At 36.4% G+C, this 22,930-nt stretch overlaps 1 protein-coding gene across 2 annotated transcripts in view; it reads right to left on the bottom strand.

The window, feature by feature from the left end:
* The window catches only part of prkg2 (protein kinase cGMP-dependent 2), a 65,209-nt gene that overhangs the window by 38,137 nt on the left and 4,142 nt on the right, over positions 1-22,930 (bottom strand). For both annotated transcript variants that reach the window (XM_088629482.1, XM_088629483.1), the window contains exons 3-7: positions 18,109-18,275; positions 16,304-16,417; positions 10,471-10,576; positions 10,322-10,385; positions 6,677-6,754 (exon numbers count right to left, since the gene is read on the bottom strand). In XM_088629482.1, the coding sequence (XP_088485608.1) occupies positions 6,677-6,754; positions 10,322-10,385; positions 10,471-10,576; positions 16,304-16,417; positions 18,109-18,275 (529 nt within the window). The remainder of the gene's footprint in view (positions 1-6,676; positions 6,755-10,321; positions 10,386-10,470; positions 10,577-16,303; positions 16,418-18,108; positions 18,276-22,930) is intronic.

Genomic DNA, 22,930 nt, shown 5'->3' on the forward strand with positions numbered 1-22,930 from the left:
ATTACAATCTAATCCTTCCACGTTTGATCCCAAAATCCCAAGAAAAATAAATCTAAACGGGTAGAAAGCTATGCTGAAAGTTTATTAAGATACTTAGAAGACAAAGATACTTTATCAATTTATGTTGCATTAGTCTGATTATGATTAAAAAAAACACATATAATTAAACACGCGTTTGCGATTTAAATCAATACAAATGTTTATATTGTAACGCATACTGTCCAGCCTCCATTTCTCTATAAAAATTTACTCTATTACAAATTTACAATTTGTTGATAATAGAAATGCTAGGTTCTCTAAAGCTTTGTGATAGTTGACCCACCCAGGCAGCAAAAGATCAGCTGCACTTGTAAGATGCGACACCGAAGATATGATTAATAACCTTTTAAATCTGAAGTGAGATCTGAAGGAATCCCCCCCACACACACACACACAATAGAAGCAGGAAGCGGACGCAGGGACCGTTGTCAGAAGGGAAGAAGGCGACTATTCATTGCTAACAAAAATGACTTAGAATCAATCATGTTGTGATATTTTGAAATATAAAAGTCAATTGATTGTCCATAATATTGCTATTCTATTTTTTCGAAGAAATGTTTGTTAAAAGAAAAGTCCAGCACCAGCTGGATTTGAACACACAACCCATGAGTTGGTAATCGGGCATGTACACCAGTGGGCTACAAAGGAAGTCGCATGAAGAGAGAGGCGAAACAGCCCTACACAGCCCTGTCGCAGTACAGGAATATAATCATATCGTTATTAATTTCTTTAGATACGCGATTCTATATTATATTCCCTTTTAATCAAATTCTAAAAGTATGCTTGTTGACTCCGGTATCCGTTATGTCCGTTGCAGTTTTTTTGCAACATGAATATAGCTATATCGTTATTAATTTCTTTAGATACGCGATTCCATATTATATTCCCTTTTAATCAAATTCTAAAAGTATGCTTGTTGACTCCGGTATCACGTTAAAGACTTCGATGCTTAAAATGTTTAGGGAGAAATGGAATACTGGTGTGTATGTTTTCTTTAAAGTACCGAGACCAGCCATATACTGTATGTTTAAATTCCAAAATCAATATCGTTTATGGCCTTCACACGCGTTGCAGTATGCTCCTATTCTTTTTATGCTCAGGCAATAAGATTTCCCTTCAGTGGTAAAATTCCATATAAATATTCAATGCTTAAACGGGCACAGTTAAGACATTAAATATACATATACATACTGTATACAGTACAGTTTGCATACGGTAATATGTTTATGTTCCTAAATCAATCTCTTTTATGAGCATGTGAAAGGCATGGTGAATCAATTCTCAAAAATTACTGTACTTTGCATGATTGGAAACAAATGCGTGATTGCGAAATGCTGTGGTGTTACTTTTACAAAGACGGTCAATGAAAAAAAGAATGTGGACCAGGGCAATACTTTGAGTTTACACTTACAGCTTATCCAAGGTCATTCATTATTAATACTATTAGTAATATCTTCGTTAAAGACTTTGATGGCGACAGCTCAAACATGAGAGGTTGAGCTTTATTAGCTCCACCTTGCGGAAATTCCGGATACTATTATTTTGCTTGCCGTATTATAGGAGAATTTACGGTAACTAGCGGTATTTACCGGTAACACGTGGTAGACTGCGTACAATAATGCGGTATCGCCCGCGCATTTTGAATGGCTGCATCTGTACATGTTTGGAGGATTTTCAGGGGTATCATGGTGACATGGTAATGCATGTAACCTAATGAAATAACCATCTTCTGTGGTTCAGAGAACACCTGAGATACTGTAACAGAGAGTCCTGCAGCCTTTTATTTACCATTTGAATATCATTATGCCCTAGATCAGGGATGGCCAACCTTTTTTAACGTAAGATCTACTTTTTCATTTGCCAGTCCAGCGAGATCAACCAGTGTGAATTTGAAGCTCTGGTATAGGAAAAACAGACTGGGCACATCAGTACAATAACAATACCCATCACTAAAATGACAGCAAATAAAAGCAAGTGACTCATGTTACAGTGAGCAAGTAATGTTCCCCATTTTAGAAAAAAGAAAATCCTACCTTAATGTGAGCATTGGCACTGAGAACACTTATAATTAATCATGTCAATGACATTTTTATTTTGTCCCTGCAGTTCAACATTCAGCTCATTCAGTTCAGTCAAGTCTGTGAGGAATGCTAAATCCAGTAGCCACTGGTCATCCTCTAATTGGGTATATTCACCATGTTTAGACGACTAGAGAAATTCTTTGATTTCAGGTAACAGCTTTTTTGGACCTCATCAAAAATGTTTGTTTTTTAAATCTCCAAACAGCAAGTCAGCAGCCTCAGCAAACGCTTTTTTTATTCTCGATCCCTGAATGACTTTTTGTGTTTAGCCAAGACGTGGCACATACTGAACGATGCGATGATTGTCGCTTTCTCTCTTGTATTAGGCCTCATGAAAACCGACTGCTGCTAGTTGAGATTTTAATTTTTCCACTTTTCTTTTCCGTAACTCATTTTTATTGGGAAAGTCCACAACATACGTTTTGTGTGCAGTTTTGAAATGTTGTTCTATATTTCTCTTTTTCACGTAGACACTGGCATTGCAGATTTGAATGTGAAGGTACAAAAAAATAATCATGCTCCCATTCCTTGTGGTAACGGTAAGTTTTCGCTCAAACACTATTAAACTGTCAAATAGGCAATCATACTTATCAAACTGTTGGTGAATTTTTCACAAATTTGTCATTTGCCACTATGCATTTTACGATTATGGTGATACTGTGGCAATAACCAAGAGAACGTTATTGGGTAGCAAAAACAACACTCTTTATTTACAGAGCTCCTGTAGCCTTTTTTCAGTGTGAGCCAGCACTCAGGGAAGAGACTTTTACAACCCATTCGTCCAGTGTTAAACACACACAATGGCAGTAAAATGTACGACATTACACAGATTCATTACACAGATCTGAATGAATTTTTAGTCTAGCGAAAAAAGTAAATAGTCAAATAGACTGGTCGATTGCGATCGGCTGGTTGTGCACCCCTGCCCTAGACAGACCTGAACAAAAAGAACTCACATTATTCTGACTGTTGCATTGTTCAAACCAACTAAAGTGAAGTGAAAGAGTGATGATGTGAGAAGGAATCTCTTTTGGGGCAAGAATGTGTTTAGTGAAGAATAAGGGCAGTCTTACTGCTTAGTACAGTACATGGATGAAATTCTTCAGCCCACTCAGTATTGATGGAACGGAAGTGGAAACAGTCACCAGCTTTAGGTTTTTGGGAATTCACATCTCTTAAGATCTAACCTGGACTGTGAACACTGACTCTATCATGAAGAAGGCTCAGCAGCGCCTTTATTTCTTGAGGTGCCTCAAGCGCTGGGGGATGCCAATACATGTGTTGGTGAACTTCTACCGCTGCACTATCGAGAGCGTCCTCACCAACGGGATCACCGTGTGGTATGGCAACACCTCTTCGCGAGAAAGAAAGGCACTGCAGAGAATGGTCAATATGGCCCAGAAGATCATCGGCTGCGGTCTCACCGAGATTGAACAGCTCTATGAGGACCGCTGCCGTGGTAGAATTCTGGCCATCACAGAGGACAGTCACCACCCCGGGCATGAGCTCTTCACCCCACTGCCCTCAGGCAAGAGATACAAGAGCATACGGACACTTACCACTAGATTCTTCAATAGCTTCTATCCACAAGCAGTGAGACTGGCGAACACATTTAGCCATCCCCCTCGGACCACACCTACACCATCACCATCTACCTCTTTATGATTTCTTATCTATTGCACATCTCCAGTAATTGTTTACACGTCTGTATTATTTACATTCAAACTGTCTACATGTTTACTTGCACATTGTCTATTGTTTGTTTGTACATTGTCTTGATGCACTGTTTGCACTTTGTTTTGTTTTTTACACTTGTTTTACAATCGAGAGACTTTCTGTAAGTAAGAATTCCACTGTACCAGTACCGGTTACATATGGCAATAAAGTTCAAGTTCAAGCCACCCACTTTGTTTCCTGCAAGCCAATCCAGATGTATCATTGTATCATTGTATGCTGACCAGAAGTGTGAGTTTTCCATAGAGTTCCATTATTAACCAAAAGGTTAAGAAATGTAGGTCTTTCCACGACCAGTTCTGTCTCTTGACATCAACTCGCTAATTCCATCAATAGTAGACAACCTCAACCTGCCAACCTTCGCTAGCTAGGTGAAGCTGCACAGAAAGAGCGGTACAACTTCTCAAAGCAGTGTATCCATAGGCTGATCAGGTCTTTGCCCCAGTGCAACCAGGACTGAGTTTATTCTCTGGGAAGACCACAATTATTGTTAATCAACTTGGGTGACATTTGTATCTACAGTTTCCACCCATTTATAAAGCTGGGAATTTAATGAAGCAATATTAGCAAAGCACCATTCTCTGGAGTAAAACAGCAGTGCTCCACACAATAATTAAAAACAACCAGAGCCCTGACCACTGCACTGTTCCCTACTACACCTAAAACTAGCCTGATAATGTGTCCATTGTGACAACATATCAAATTTCATTCTAAAATCATTGCATGATTTTTTATCTGTATTTTTGTTTAATTTTCTATTATTGTGTTTTAAATATTTCATTAAATCATTTGGAATACACCATAATTGTAGCTGTGTATTATTATATATTGCTTTCTATTTAAAATATCATTGTATGCTGACTATATCTTCCTGTCATAGTACATAGGGATTTAGCACATGCATACAGTGCCTTGCGAAAGTATTCGGCCCCCTTGAACTTTTCAACCTTTTGCCACATTTCAGGCTTCAAACATAAAGATATACATTTTTTATTTTATGTGAAGAATCACCAACAAGTGGGACACAATTGTGAAGTGGAACGAAATCTATTGGATTTTTGAAACTTTTTTAACTAATAAAAAAATGAAAAGTGGGGCGTGCAAAATTATTCGGCCCCTTTACTTTCAGTGCAGCAAACTCACTCCAGAAGTTCAGCGAGGATCTCTGAATGATCCAATGTTGTCCTAAATGACTGATGGTGATAAATAGAATCCACCTGTGTGTAATCAAGTCTCTGTATAAATGCACCTGCTCTGTGATAGTCTCAAGGTTCTGTTGAAAGCGCAGAGAGCATCATGAAGACCAAGGAACACACCAGGCAGGTCCGTAATACTGTTGTGGAGAAGTTTAAAGCCGGATTTGGATACAAAAAGATTTCCCAAGCTTCAAACATCCCAAGGAGCACTGTGCAAGCGATCATCTTGAAATGGAAGGAGTATCAGACCACTGCAAATCTACCAAGACCTGGCCGTCCCTCTAAACTTTCAGCTCAGACAAGGAGAAGACTGATCAGAGATGCAGCCAAGAGGCCCATGATCACTCTGGATGAACTGCAGAGAACTACAGCTGAGGTGGGAGAGTCTGTCCATAGGACAACAATCAGTCTTACACTGCACAAATCTGGCCTTTATGGACGAGTGGCAAGAAGAAAGCCATTTCTCAAAGATATCCATAAAAAGTCTCGTCTAAAGTTTGCCACAAGCCACCTGGGAGACACCCCAAACATGTGGAAGAAGGTGCTCTGGTCAGATGAAACCAAAATCGAACTTTTTGGCCACAATGCAAAACGATATGTTTGGCGTAAAAGCAACACAGCTCATCACCCTCAACACACCATCCCCACTGTCAAACATGGTGGTGGCAGCATCATGGTTTGGGCCTGCTTTTCTTCAGCAGGGACAGGGAAGATGGTTAAAATTGAGGGGAAGATGGATGCAGCCAAATACAGGACCATTCTGGATGAAAACCTGTTGGAGTCTGCAAAAGACCTGAAACTGGGACGGAGATTTATCTTCCAACAAGACAATGATCCCAAACATACAGCAAAATCTACAAAGGAATGGTTCACAAATAAACGTATCCAGGTGTTTGAATGGCCAAGTCAAAGTCCAGACCTGAATCCAATCGAGAATCTGTGGAAAGAGCTGAAAACTGCTGTTCACAAACGCTCTCCATCCAACCTCACTGAGCTCGAGCTGTTTTGCAAGGAAGAATGGGCAAGAATTTCAGTCTCTCGATGTGCAAAACTGATAGAGACATACCCCAAGCGACTTGCAGCTGTAATCGCAGCAAAAGGTGGCTCTACAAAGTATTAACGCAAGGGGGCCGAATAATTTTCCACGCCCCACTTTTCATTTTTTTATTAGTTAAAAAAGTTTCAAAAATCCAATAGATTTCGTTCCACTTCACAATTGTGTCCCACTTGTTGGTGATTCTTCACATAAAATAAAAAATGTATATCTTTATGTTTGAAGCCTGAAATGTGGCAAAAGGTTGAAAAGTTCAAGGGGGCCGAATACTTTCGCAAGGCACTGTATTTGTCTCATAATACTCTGGGAGTTTCTGAGTCTTGCTTCTATCTTAAGTGTCTAGTTACTTGCCCATTCCAAGCTGATTCTATTACACTTTTATGCCAATGCAATCCCCACAGACATGGCTGTAAGTAAAGTGTTAAAATGTTCTATAAACTCTGGTGTCGAATTGCAAAATGAGGCGAGTCTGGGGTCCATTTTAGGGATTTTATTGACAGATGGGATATGGGAAGACACTGAACTTTAGGTTATACAAGAAGAGACAGTAAAGAATCAGGTTCGGGAATTACCTTTCCTTTGGCTATAATGTAGAAAGTGCTTCCTTCCTCTCCTTCCCTGATGACATAATCCCCTTTGTCATAATATTCCTGACAGCAGAAGAAATAGAGGTCTTAATTCAGACATTGATTTTTCCAACCCACAAGACACACTGCCACCCGCAGTTCCACTTACTGGCATAGAGAACACTGCTTTAGTAATTATAGTATCTGTTCAATCAGCAAGACATAATCAGCTGCATGCTGCACACACAGAATTAGTGAGGATGATATATGTTTTCTGAAAGAAAATCTCAACATGAACTCATGTTTTAAGTCTGTCAGCAGACAAAAGCTGGTAATATTTGTTTACTATTTTGACATACCTCTGGGATATCCTGCAGCTTTTATCACAGGTATTAACAGAAAAAAATGCCAGAAATATTGCTGTGATCATTAACTTAATCCTATGTCACCACAGGGTTCATTGAGTTTTAACATTTTAACAGTTCTCCTGTGTCATTGTTTTAATAAAGATAAGATCCATATCCTGTGCTTTTTTACAACACTGTGGTTGTGTAGTTCCATTATTTATAGAGGGCTTTCAGCACTTTGGAGTGTTTAAAATATTGTGAGCTAAAACATTACTATTTCACTTATCCTCTAAGATTTAAGAGGAAGCAAGAGACAGCAAAGAATACTGAATAACTCCATGACAATTATCTAAACAAAACACTGGAATAAAGGTTAAACTCAAATACTTAACTTTAATTACATAACACTGATTGCAAATTATGAAATAAAAGATCACCTTCAGTGAATGTAGCAAAATGTCTTATATTAGAATATTAGAATGCAATATTAAAACAGGAAAAATTAAATATAGTGACAATGTTTGTCATATTCTCAGGGAATGAAAACAATGCAAAAGTAGCTAATTTCAAAAACAGCTTTTTTAAATTAAAACACTTTGAAGTTATATATTCAGATGAACAACCGTAATGCATTGGATAAAAACAACACAAATAAATAATACAATCTAGCATACGTAGGTTCAGATGCTAATAGCAATCTGTCATGTTCTTTCAATCATTCTCAATACATCACCCTCTCCCCAGTGGGATACAAAAATGTGATTGTTTATCACTTCACAGAGATGAAAAAGGATTTACTGCCAGTCTCTCTCATAACAACAAAATCAGACTACTCAAGAATCCCACAGAAAGCAAATGACAAAAGAATATTATTGCAGCTTCTGTTAAATTGCTACATAATTACTACATAGCAAAATGTAATAGCAACACAGCAAGTGACAAAAGCTCAGAGTAGTCATCTGCATCTGAAACCTTTGTTGTTGCTGCTTCTCTTTATGCATTCCTTCTGCTACTGCATACATACCAGACTTCATTACCCACCCACAAACCCCCAGACATTCTATAATAGCTCCTTAAGGACAGACTTAGATTATGTCACATCTAGCGCAGAAACAGCTATTGTCATTTTACCCAATTATGAAAATTAGGACTGTATTAAATAAATGAAATAAGATTTTAATTAAAGAATATTATAAGGACATTATTTGTGGAATATCAAATTACAAGAAATACCCAACTTTGCAAATTGTAATGTTTGCAAATGGGTGAAAAGACAGGACACTATCTCCATCAGATTTTAATGTTATTTTCACAATAATATGCTGAAAGGGCTGTGCTTGTGGTTTAGATATTAAATTTAGTGATTATGTGTTGTCTAATCTTACAATATTTGTAAAATTGCTTGTTTTTTAAAGTTCTATATTATGGTTCCATAATAAAACTAGATGTTATAAATATAAATAAAACTATACTAAACTATTATAAAAATCTAAATCAAATTAGATATTGTGCCTTTGATCATTTTCTTTGCCAATGTAATATGATAATAAATAAGATTCCCTGCAAACTATGGGATCCAAGCTAATCTTTTTATTTTGTGGAAACACCTTCTAACATTTCTGAATTAAACAATTCTCTACCAAGACAAACTTCAAGCCTTTTTAAAACTCTCAGCATTTAGAACTTCTGAATATTTGGTCTCACAGGCTGCCAAATATAATTCTTTTCTAAAGTCACTATAATAATGTAGCTCATTATTATCTGAATTATTCAACTGAAACATCTGTGGTAGTATTAAGTTACATACTCAATATTCCACAGAGACTGAATATAATCAAGCCCATAAGAAATTAATGAATAACAGAATTCTCCCAAACCACCCATGGGACAAGAAACTGAAAGGAATGTCCCTGAAGTTTTCATTGTAAAAGTATTTTTAAAAGACTATTATAAATTCAGCTGAGGAATCCCTCTATTTTATAGTCATAGTTCTAAACGCACCAGTATCAGCTGTTGAGCTACACTGGCAGTCACAATTTCATGTTTAATTGATCATACTTTACATAGATGAAAAAGCAGTACAATTTGTCTCCAATTGGCTAGTAGTCACTGTAGGTGTGCTAATGGCAGAAATCATAACCGTAATGATTTTGTTTGTTACAATAAAACACACTGTGTTTCAACATAGACATTAGAAGATTACAATAAATATGGGAGACCATAAAATAAAGATATTTAAAGACTCTTGACAATAAAATCCATTAAGTCAAGATCACTAGATAGTATAACCTCAGGAGGTCTGGTGCAGCACTTTTGGTACAATGCATCACAGTGTGGAGGGGGAATTAATGAGACTCCTGAGGCTGGGAATACAGTAACGCCATTGTTGGGAATTGAAAAAAGATGCAGTTATTTTATGCTTGTTTCTGTCTGATGGAATATGTCTCATACTGCATGTATTTCTTTGGGTTTACAAAAAACAATAGATTATAGTGCTAGCTTCTTAAAAAGTTAAGTTAATTGTAATTAAAACATGATATCATAACCATGCTTTATGGGTGCTGAGAATTCTCTGTGAACATCCACTTTTACAAAATTAATTTAAGCTTTCTTTCTTTTTTGCTGTCCATTCGTAAACTCTCAATCATCTTGGCTTCACATCTATGATTCTTGTATCAGTACAGAGTCACTAGATGAGGATATGTGTATTTCTTTAAAGAACGCAATATCAGGGCCATTTGGTGTTTTTCAACTTGTAAGTCTCATGATGCAAGCGAGACAATCAGATTTGATCATAAAACTTATGCAAATATAAGCAAGGTTGTACTTGACAAGCTGAAGGGATTGCTGCATTAGTTGGTTCAATTTGTTTGAATTAGTCAGTCATGTACAGTTTTTAGGGAACAGTGATCATATTCAGAGAAAGACACCATCCAGATCTGAATCAATGATATGGAATATAGGGCTCAGGCAACGCCCCAAACAAACAACTTTTTTCAAAATATTTTGTGGTCTTCACAGCAAAAACTTTTGTCTTGCTCTCAATGATAAATCTTAGAAGTAAATGCATATAATCAAGACTGATTAAACCACTATAACCCATTTTACCATTTAGGGTTGTAATAACAGAATCCAGCAATGTGAAGGATCAGAGTCAAGCGTTCAAGAGATCAGAAAGCAAGCACTTCACTTGATGACCTTACACTATAAAGACTGCACATGAATTTTCTTGGCCATCAAACCTGTTCAGTTCAGCTGATGGGAAACATTTGCTTATATTATAAGGAGAAATGTCTGAACTTACCACTTCCAAGCAGTCAACTATCTTACAGAGTTTGTCTTCTGGCAAGTTGGCTAGCAGAGAAACACTTAAAAAACAACAAAACAAATTTTAAGTTTACTGAAAAAGAAAACATATGACTAAAGATTAACACAAACTTACTACTGAGTTACCTTCGCAAAAAGTTTCTGTACTGCTCATGTCTTGCTTGAGCAGTCCTTCTTGTAATGTTCTGGAACACATCCCGGTCCAAGGCCCATGTTTTGACATTGGTGACAGCTACAACAAGATATTATGTGTGTAAGGTAAACATATTTTTTCATATTATTAATGCAACATATTCTATGCACATATTCTACCTAGAGCTCCATAAATAGCCCAACTCAGAGAGTATAGCCATAAAATATTATAGTCCCAAAGAAACAACAGATGTTTCCATTTGTCTAAGAACAAAGAACCAGAGGCAACTGTTTTGGGTGTCTGCCTTCAAGTCCCAGCATGCCAAGTGTTCAGATTAATTTATAGTTCTTCAGTACTTTGTCAGCTAACATCAATACCAAGGTAATTTTTTTAAATTTAGTTAGGAAAATAAGCTCCTCTGATTTTATCTAAAAATGAGGTACAGTGCCCACAAATGAACAAATTCTGAGTATTTTACCTTTCATAAGAATTATACATGAAAACATTCAAAAGAAACTTTCAAAAAGGGGTAAAATATTCATAAAACAACATGCAATTTGACAAAAATATGAGTTGTATGCAAAGTATAAATCTACCTGATTCTTCAACATTTGAAGTGTAGTACGTCCTAGGAATAAACATTTCAGACAATACTGTATATACCTTTCTCTGAAATAGACAAGTAGTTTGTACGGTTCTAGAACAAGAGAGTTTGTTTTGTAACTTGTTAAGAGTTCTTTTAACAAGCAACAACAGTAATCCATACAATTTAATGTATTTAGATTTTAAGATTTTTATAATTTTTGGAGTATATTAAATTTTGTTTGAATAAAATTCCTCATGAAACATTCATTCTAAAATTGCAAAGTAATGTGTATGCTCAGATTAATAGATTAAAGCCAAAATGACGGACAGGGGCGTTTTGAATGGCTGCATCTGTACGTTTACTCTTTATACATTTTACCATTCTGTAGGTATTGTGCCACTAAGATTTCTCATAAAATGCAGTTGTAATGTTGTACTGTGATTTACATTTGACTGACACAATGTCCTTGGATTCAACTGCACAGAATGACCAATTAATAAGATCAGCATTAAGGTGGACATGGCTTCAGATTTCATGTATAAATCTTGCTACACCAAATACGATTATGTGCTTCCCCAAAGGCACTGTTACAGCAGAAGAAAAATGTGTAATTAAACCATCATATCAACGGATCTTGTTGTTGTCAAAACATCTCTGTTCATGGAATAAGAAGTGTGGTACAAAAGGCACAATTTCTCAAAATCTTTGTTTCACATTATGATTAATAATAGTATTTTGATTTGTAACATAATTAATTTTATTTTGTTTTTTTATTGGAATTTTAATATTCCAGAAATAAATACACTGACAGTTGTATCAGTTGACAGTTGTTGGCTGCCCACAACAGGGGTATAAGTTCTAAGCAGGTCCTTTATAACACAAAATATAAAGTGAAAAAGATGTTTTTTATTCAAAGAACTCTTGTCCTGTGGTGAAAATAAGCTTCTTCCAACTGGGTCTCTGGGGAAAAGAACAATCCACTTTGGGGAAAATACGGCTCTTCCCACAGGGCTGTGGGGAAAATTATAGAGCTTTTCCCGGATGAAATAATTAGCTACTTTATGACACTGCCCTTCTGCCTGAGCTGGAGAGGAAAATAATAGCAAAGAAAGTGAAGCCCTCCAGCCAGAGCTGGGGAACAATAATAGTCTGCAGCAGTTCTACAGAAAAATAATTTAGCAGTAGCCCTTTAAATTAGTGCTGGGGAAAAATAAGTTAGGTGTAGAGCTGCCCTTTCAGCTGGAGCTGGGGAAATATTAATTTATAATTGGCCTTCAGACAAGAAACAGATTCAGTTGGCTATCTTTGCCCACCAGTCTGTGCTGGATAAAGGCTGGGCAATCTAACAGGGCTCCACCTTGGATTGATATGCATGTCAACACCATTTTCTTCCCCACTCAGTGATCCACTGATACTGTCAGAAGCAGGATGCACAATTGATCCTGCTCCAGTGATTGCTGGTGTCCTGTCAGCCACACTGTAATCTTCCACCATGTTAGGCAATTCAGCTTTGAAAAAAGGCAGGTCTAAACCACAGGAAAAGAAACACCTCATGACATCACACAATGTAGTTGTATCAAAGTAAATGTTGTAAATGTCTGCATTAATTTTTACTTTGTCCCTCATTATTTCACTTCACTGCTCTAGAATAATACAATAGTCTGCATGATGTACAACTCTGACATCTGACATCTCTGAACACACTGTTTTCCATGAGGTCTGTAAAAGGAAAAACAGCATACTCCAATGAATAAAAAGCTGGCACAATCCCAGATATTCTATGGCCCACAGAATAATCTCTGATCTGTCAACATATTATTTCTTTGCAAATCATGCAATGATTTTCATGCAGTTAGCTACATCGTTTTCTTACCGTATGGGTTATTTGTTACTAGAGTTTCTTGTGATACAGTATAGCCACAAATATCTGAAAACGTAGATGTGACCATTGTGGATGGATGGATGTACGTAGATGTGACCATCCTGGGCTAACGCTTTGTCAACCAGGACATAGCCTGTCCCTCACTTAATGATTTCCTGAATTCTCTGCACTAGTCTGTTGTTTGTTGAAACAACACATCTTATTCTCTGGGCAGCTTGGTTCATGTATTATCAGTCAATAAATCATGTTTACAATAATTTGATTCTAATGACAAAATATTGTAGGTGATGTGGAGTTTTAATTTACTGTAAATATCAGAATATTGTTACAGTAAATTGTAAGAGCACTTGATGACTGTTCAAAAATAATAATTTACAATTTCACAGATGGATTCTAAATATACAACATACAATTTATTGATTTTAAACCAGAACATACATAAAGAACAAACTAAAAGAATATATCAGTGACAATCTGCTGTGATACAAATGGCTAATATTTAACTCGGGGATTACAAATTAACACATTGAATATAACGAACAAGTAATAGGTTTATTACATGCTGAAAAAAAGAAGAGAGATAAAACACAACGTTTCGGTCGTGGAGCCTTCTTCAGGTGTCGTGTTTTTTCTCTCTTCTTTTTTTCAGCATGGAATAAACCTATTACTTGTTCCTTTGCAGCCTACGCATGCTGACGCAGCTACCCACCTGAACTACATTGAATATTACATGTGTTATGGTCTACCTCACAGGTTCAATATATAACTGCATTACATTTACAATTATATTACAAGTATTCTGTATGCATTTACTCTCATGAACTAAACATCAAATGTGTATGGAATAATGTAACTCTTCAGAATTATAATATAAATAAAGTTTTATACTCAAAGATTCATTGGCCACACATCCTTGATGAGTTAAACTTTCCACTGGTAAGACAGGGCTTGGAGTTGGTCCATGGTCCACTTGCAGCTGCTCTGTTCTGACAGGAGTCCCCGTACCAAAAAGGAGAGGGGGAGCTTTGCCTTGCGTTGCTTAGCAGCTCTGCCTTAGTTAGCTTCTTGCTGAGTTTCTTAAAAAACGCTATGTAAAACAGTCTGTGCATGCAGTTTGTTCTCCTTGCAGTCCAGCCGTAAGATATGGGAAAACGTGGTTCGTCCCAGCTATAGCTTGGTATTGAATATGCTTGGATATTCAATGTTGACAAAAAAAGAGAGTCCAACTGTCTAATTCCATTGATCAGGCAAAAATAACAGTCAATTCAAGCTAACAAGACTTTTTTTGTTGCAGAAATAATATCTGTACTTTACTGACTTACTCTGGCCTGGTGTCTTGAAGAAAAGTTTATGTCCTGACTCAGACTGCTTGCAGTCACATGGTTAGAAAAGTCAGATTGCCAGTTTAAGCTAGAGAGATAAGGACCTAGTGAATTAACCAACAAAAATGACTTTGATTCCTGCTTTTAAGATACAGCAACACAAGTTAGAGATTGGCTGAGATGCTGTCGGGTTTTGTTTTAGAACACACCTTGCAGATCTCTCACTGGTGGACCTACCTTTGACCCATGAACCCCATGACCCCATGAACCTTGGACCCATGGTTTTGTGAACAAAAAAGACTACAGATTTGATTTAGTCTATCAGCGATATATACTGATGGAAAAAAAAACGCAACATCTTCTGGAATAAGAATACTATAGTTATAGCTCATGTACTTTCACAAAAAGTTATCAATTTGTTTTAAGCCCTTTAAACAGCAATACAGCTTGTGCAGTGAGGCACTGCAACTTGCCAATCACAAGAAAAGCTTGTTAAGTGCACTTTTACCCAACAAGGTCTAGGTGGAACAATGCCTTATCAGGTCACCTTTAAAAAGGCCTTAATTCAAAACTTAGGTCACTACAAGAAAAAGGCCACAGTTAGTCAGTTTTCTGTGCATTCCATAATGCCTCGAATGTCACCAGAAGCAAGGGAGAGGGCCATTGGCCATTGCTGCAGGCAGGTATGTCATGTGCCAGCATTGCCAGACACTATGGAGTAAGCCGCTCCACTGTGTCCCAACTGCAGAGAAGGTTTCAGCAGACTGACAGGACAGATGACTGTCCAGGATTCGGTCGCCCTCCAGTGACCACACTAGACCAGGACCGACACATCAGACTGGTCCATCTAAGAGATCATTTCAGATCTGCTACCCATACTGCTGCTGAAATTGCCAGCAGACACAATGCCCGTATCAGTGACAGGACAGTGAGGCTCCATGCTGCTGCCCTTAGAGTAAGGTGACCTGTCAGAGGCCTTCTGCTCACACCTCCTAGACATCACACCGACTGCCTTGGGCCAGACAGAGGCTGCGATGGACTCGTCAGCAGTGGCATCAGGTCCTCTTCACGGATGAGTCACTCTTCAGCCTGTTCCACGCAAATTATATGTTGGGAGGGCCAGAGTATAGAGGAGGAGGTGTTGCGTTTCTTTTTTCCATTAATATATATGATTACACTGTTAGGCACTGATACATTCTCTTATCTTTGGGGCCTCTTTAGCCACAATCCTCTGTATTTTGGATCTAGCTGTCTGGTCAAGGCACACAAATATTATCAGAGAACTTAATAAAACTTAATTCTACATGTAATAATAGGTCTTGTCCCTACAGTATTAGATGAGATATCAATATTATTCTGAGAATAATAAAATGTGAAACAAGGAGCAGAGGAGTTTTGTTTTTTCACAAATGAGTGACAGTTAAAATTACAGGTAATTCAAAACACAGCTGTTATTCACAGAGAGAGCCGGGTCATCACAGATTTTTCAATCTTTGTGCTCTGATAGAGAGAAGTATAGTGCATAATCATGTCAGACTGGCAAAAGTCAAACCTCACAGGCAAAGGAGTCACCAGAAAGGTCTGGTTTATAAAGTTGATTAATCCCAACTCAATTTAACATGAGATGCTCTTTGAAGAATGATGCACCTAGGCAAAACAGGCACTTTACAAGCGATTACTGAGGGAACATCTGAAAAGAACCCTACAAGAGCCCATCTATTATGACCAGAATAATGTTGTATCAATGTCATTCTTTGATTGCAGTTTCATGAAATCTCATACTTTAACTAGACAGAGCTCCCATTCTTCTTAAGGCCTTTGACATATTGAAAATGTGACAAAAGCTATTAGTTGGAATACTCACTGGCTGTATTTTAATGTTTTTCATTATATTTAAGTATTTTAACATTTCTTACTGTATATGCAATTTCAATAATTATGTAGAGTATGATAGTTTTTTAAAATATTTTTTTCTTATATGCATGTCTTCCCTATTTTCCACGACAATTTTTTATTATAAACCAAATATATTTTACCTCTCACTGATGCGGTCCTGGTGCAGTTATATAATATTGCCAATTCACCAAATGCAGTCCACATAGATATTGTTGTTAATAATTTGCTCTGCTGAAAGACATCCAGGTGTCCCTCTGTGAAAGGAATATGAAAAAACATTATTCTTCTATTTTAATTATTAAGCATCATTATGATTTGGATTGAGAGATAAGTACATTATCAATTGCCATATTTTGCTACATATTTTCTGACTAGTAATGAATGCTTTAATCTCCCAACTAACCATTAACTGGTCTAGTTAAACATATATGTCAAAGGATTTCTGAAAAAAGCTCACATTTTATCACACTCAAGGCCAAATTTGAAAAATTTATGAGAAATGCTAAGTAAATAAAGGCTGTTGCAGGAAGCCTAATCGAAACAAGATTACTTCCATTATTGATTTAACCGCCCTTAAAGTCTTCAATTGTTTAATTCAATGGCACAAATTTAAACTGTCTGTTTAAATAAACACAGAACCACTTTTCATCTGCTTACATGCAATAAGACGTCTTTTGTGCTGGCTTAAGTTTGGACATAAACACTAAATATGCACAAAAATAAAGCTTTTAAATATTAATTTAAGACCAGGTGCTAAAAATTTTAACACATGCCATTTAACCATTACACATACTGTATATAATAACACTAATTTTAGACATTCCTGTAACAAGGGTGAAAACATTTTTAAAAAATTATATTAGGAGTTAAGCCAAATTATTATTATATTTACATATATCTTTTAGCATAAAAAATCATGCACTTCAGTTCCTTGTGTGTGGCACATACTGACATTAACACATACACACTCACACCAGCGCCAATTTTTACAGAGGCCAATTGACCTACCAGTATGTTTTGGGACTATAAACTGGAAAAAACCCACATAAACATGGGGAGAACATTCAAACTCCACACAGACTTGAACCCAGAGCCCCAGCGCTGTGAGTCAGAAATGCTAATTGCTGTGCCACCACATCACCAAAAACTTATCTGACCTTTCCAAAATTAAATGCATTTGACACCATTCAGAATTAGAAAATGAAACAAAATTTGTACAGGGCAGCAAAGTGGAGCAGTAGATAGCATTGCTTCCTCACAGCACTCAGGTCCTGGGTCCTTAATACCATGCTGAGAAACCCGTGTGTATTTAAATGTTCACATTGTGTCTGCATGAGTTTTCCCCAGGTGATAAGGTTTCCTCCCACATCCCGTTGACATGCTGTAAAGATTAATTGGCATCTCTAAATTACTACACCTATATTTGTGAGGCTTAATGTGTGTGTCATGCAAGAAACAGGGGTTTTGTCCAGGTTTTCACTCTGCATTGTGTCCTGGGCTGGCCAGAGTAGACTCTGGTGCATTGCTAACTTCTAGGGATAAAACAGTTACTGGAAATGAATGGAATGAAAATCTTAATTTCCCTTTCAGAGACCAAATAATTACTTGTAATTGTAATATATTATAATTACAATTTCTACACTTTATTGGTTTCTTGTTTCCAGAAAACTCTGTAAGCTGTATTATTTTTTCATTGGTTATAATCTTGGTTCAACACAACAATTAAAGCTTTCCTGCAGTTCTCTCCTAATTATACCTGCTGCGATATCATGAGGGGCTACCATTAACTTTTAACCCATTCCAAAATGGGAATCTTTATATGTAGTGTTAACTGTAGTAATAGTGTATAGTAATACCTTATATGTAATATGTTTTCATTTTTAGTTAGCCTTAATAAAAGGTAAATGTCCATATCCTGTATTATTTTTCTAATTGTTTTCAGTACCTGCCAGAACAAATAAATGATTGCCGGGTTCCCCCTGCTTGATGACATATTCTCCTTGGTTGTAGGTTCTCTCATACATGCACTCCACCATGTCTCGGATTTGCTGCGTCTCTAGCCTCTTAAGAAACTGGTTCTTATTGAGAGCCTCTGTGATCAGTTTCTTCACACTGTCAAACACAACAAATAACTGTGAGTGCCAATGGAACAAAACAAAAATAAAATCACTCCTGTTATACAGTATATATCAAATCTCTTAAAAAAACATCTACCTCTAAAGCCAACTGTTATTAAACAGATAATTTCCATACCCCAGCTACATGAGCTCATTGGGACACAGCTTATATTATCCATGGTATGAAAAGCATGAATAAGCATCTCCTCCCTTCATCCATCTAGTCCATCCAGGGGTAAAGTACCTCTTCCAAGGTACAACAGATGGATTGCAGCAGGGACGTAAACCCACAAACCTCCAGTTTCTAGACCAGAGGCTTACCTACTATTCTAACTTGCCCTCAATTGTTGTTAAAGGTAAAGATATAGCTTTTATGACATTTTATGGATCTTGAATTTAACTCAGATTGTTAAGGGTTATATATCACTTAAAAAGTTAGAACTGCTGAACAGAGATCTGGACTTTTGCAGCAAGACAGTACATTCAAATTACTCGTCCACAGGTAACAATAAAGTTACAGCTAAAAACATCTGCCCAAAAGAAACTGGATTTGATTAAATGTTTACTGGAGCCATTAAATTAATTATAACATAATCCCTACAGCATTTCTGAAAAAATCTTTGGCTTCTTTAAGACTGTTTGAACAGCATTCTCCAACATTGTAGGAGAGGTAAGTTTATTGATACACAGTGAATAAAATTCATCTGCAATTTTTCTATTCTATAGGCCATACACAAACCTAACTATATCTTTAAAATAAGACTGTGGACTTATTGTTTGCTAACAAGTTACAATATCTTGCTTTTTAGCAAGATTACTAGTAGATTTGTATATCTGAAGGAGGTTTTCATTTAAGTGTGCTTACATGTATTGTAAGAGACAGATGTGAGGTTTTCTGTGTGCATATGTGTTCAGTGCCCTAAGGCCATTTTAACAGATTGCAAGCTTGCTTTGCCAAAGGACAGGGCGGGGGTTACAGAGCATTTCCACATTCAAATAAAAGGGGAAATTGAATTTTAAACTACTTATTTTTATCTAATCTGTCAGCCAAATTATATTACATGACAGGAAAATCCTTGTTATGAACATATTGGTACCGGTAATAATCCAAGCATTTTCTTTTACTTGTCACTATCTGTAAGAATGCATTAACCAGATGATTACTACTGTTTTCTTCTTTAAGATTAAACCATCCAATAACATACCTGAATACATACTGTAATTTCACAATAGTGAAGTGTCTTAAAACTTCATATATCATTTAAATCCTCACAGGAATTATTTTGTGCAACTAAGAAATTAGCTAGTCAGTTTTGAAAAGCTATATAATCATTTGACCAAATGTTAAAACATTACAGAAATATTGTTTTTTTAATAACTGAAAAAAATGAAATTACAAAGATCTCTAGTTGTCAAAGGATTATTGCTGAATGTTTAGAATTTACATTTCAAGAATATAGCTATTTTTATTATATAATCATTTTATCAGTTTCTGGGTTTCCACAGTATAAGTTTAAATAAATATTGAAAGTTTAAATAATATATTTTCGTGAATTATACAGCAAAGAAAAGGAAATACAAATATGAAATGGTTTGAATGAATTGTAAGTGTAAATAATATGGGAGGTACATTGTACATGTAGAAACTAAAAGCTCTACAATCTATGAAGCTATATTTCAAATTGACTGTGAATAGTAAGTAAACACATGGTTAAAATGCTTAATAATTAAAACAGTTCTTTTTAAGCCTTTCAATTATAATAATTTGCTTAACTAAATGTTAGTTTCATGCTTTTTCTGTTTGAATGACTAGCCACTTACAAAATACTTGACACCGTTCATTTTAAACATTATCAAGCATACGTTTTAGACAGAGACATTAAAGCAGGAAGAATGGATCCCAGCATGGTTCTTTTATGTATTGAAAAGCATATTGCAAACCATAATAATCACATACTGTGAACATTTCTATTAACATAAACATGAAAAAAAGCATGTAAAAAAAAGTTTAAAAAAAACTTTTAAACGAAAGACTAATAGACCTGGAGGAGTTAAATGATGCTCAAGCTGCCTGACTATATTATCAAAGAAAATTAAACAACTTACAAATATTACATGAAACCCCTGGACATTCTTAATAATAAATACAGTGATACAGTGTGGTTACAATACTGTAACCACAGGGCTGTGGGTCTCATCAAGATAAATGGACTGAAGAATGAACGGATGGAATACACCAGAGTATAATATTATCTGAAGCAAAACCAACTGTACATTACAGAATTATTTAAATAACAATTATTCTTCTGTCTATTTTCCAAGCAAATTTGGAAGCTCAAAGCAACTTTAGTATCACGTTGTGGAATCTCAAGACCTTTCCTGAAAGTAATCCAATTGCACACATGCCTGATGATATAGCAGTTCCTTCACTACTGTATAGCAAGACAAGGGTATATATCAGACAGTACATGTACAGTATATTTAAATGCACATATGCACATATTAGCCCAATGCCAGGGGGATTCCTGAAGAACCATTGTATAATGACACAGTCCAGACTGAAATCAGTAATGTCTGTACAATGGAGTTCAAGCCATAATGCAAACAAGTGCTTTTACTTTTTTAACCACTTGGGAGTGGTTGGGAAGTCGGGGCAAGTGATTGCCTGTGCTGTCTCATTTTTCTTCTAGGGATTACCTCATATGTTGGAAATTTGAGATAAAAGACTAAACTTGGGGTGGCAAAATGGAACAGTGGTTAACAGTGCTGCCTTGCAGTGCTGGGGTCCCGCGTTCAGTTCCTGGGGTACTAACTGTAGGGAGTTAGAATACTCTTCCTATGCATATGTGGGATTGCTTTAGGTACTCTAGTTTCCTCCCACAGAATAAGACCTACTGGTAGGTTAATTGGCTCCTGTAAAACATGGCCCTGGTGTGAGAGTGTATGTGTACATGTACCCTGTGATGGACTAGGATTCTGTCCAGGCTGTATGGTTGCAGGGTTAGACTCTGGTGTTCCCTAATACCTGGAACGTGAGTAAAGTGATTTTGAAAATGGATGGATGATTTTTTTATTTCCCTTTGAAATTTCCCTTTCTTCTTAAAGAGAAAGTAAGGACTTCTGGTATCAAAAGGTCAGGTTAGGAATTATTTATTTAAAAACATCACTTGCTAAGGAACAAAATATTATTTCGATAATTTAAGGGATCCTTTGTATGATGTACAGTATATTCCACATATGCTTAAAAAACAACATTTTCTTTTCTCAAAGAGCAGTGTTAGTTAACATGTAGTGTCTGTTCTCCTGCTCTATTGATGAATCTCATTTCTTATGAAGAAAAGAAATGCCAATTACTCTGTGAGCTATGGAACTCAGTCTTACCCATGCCTTACTGAGCAAAAATAGGGCTTAGAGTTACACATCCAGATGGTCAGTTTCACCTATAGAAAAGACTAGTAACCACTTATTTAAATTTTCAAAATATCTTCCAGTCACAAAGACAAATAAAGGTCTTATGAAAAATGACACTAGCAACAGAACTGGAATATAGTGGTATCAGCTGTTGACCTTGCACAGCCACACTGCCTTGCAATTTGCAGAGTCTTCCCAAAAGACTATTTAAAAGACATACTACATGCTCCAGGAAGATAGATACAAAAATGTTTTTATCAGAGGCTTCCAGAAATAAAAGAAAGGAATCAGGACAAATAAAAAAAGTGATTTGTCCTTTTCATTCTTTAGATTAATTTAAAAGTATTTTTTGCTTTGAATAACTTCTAGCTAGCTTTTGAATAACCACAGAAATTAAAAAATGATGGCCTTTGTCTTTCACATGCATATTCTACTTACTCTCTGCATGTGCATTAATATACAGTATGTGTATAGAAAAATTCAAAGCATATGTATTTTACTATTAGTTTTCCCAGTTTGTACATATCATTACAGGATATAATAGCAACCCAGGAGCTAGCTGCCCTATTTCTTCACTGTCCACTAAGTACACAATTCCTCGATCTCACATTATAACAGGGGTGCCCAACCTTTTTTAATGTAAGATCTACTGTACCTTTTCATTTGCCAGTCCAGCGAGATCTACCTGTGTGAATTTGAAGCTCTGATATAGGAAAAACAGACTGTGATCACATCAGTACAATAACAATACCCATCACTAAAATGCAAGTAATGTTCCCCATTTTAGAAAAAAATGTGAGCATTGGCACTGAGAAGCATACTTGAGAACACTTATAATTTTTTTTGAACGTGTTGACACTGCTGTTGACTCAATTACATTTTTATTTTTACCCTGCAGCTCGACATTGAGCTCATTCAGCAGTTCAGTCAAGTCTGTGAGGAATGTTAAATCCAGTAGCATCTGGTCATCCTCTAATTGGGCATATTCACCATGTTTTGAGGACTTGGGAAATTATTTGATTTCAGGCAACAGCTGTCTGAACCTCACCGAAATTGTTTGTTTTTGAAATCTCCAAACAGCAACTCAGTAGCCTCAGCAAACGCCTTTTCTATTCTCGATCCCTGAATGACTTTGTGTTTAGCCAGGATGTGGCACATACTGAACGATGCAATGACTGCCGCTTTCTCTCTTGTATTAGGCCTCTACTGCTACTAGTTGAGATTCTAATTTTTCCACTT

This window comes from Lepisosteus platostomus, chromosome 4 (genome assembly GCF_059453375.1).
Source record: "Lepisosteus platostomus isolate fLepPlt1 chromosome 4, fLepPlt1.hap1, whole genome shotgun sequence".
In the NCBI taxonomy this organism is placed as follows: Eukaryota; Metazoa; Chordata; class Actinopteri; order Semionotiformes; family Lepisosteidae; genus Lepisosteus; species Lepisosteus platostomus.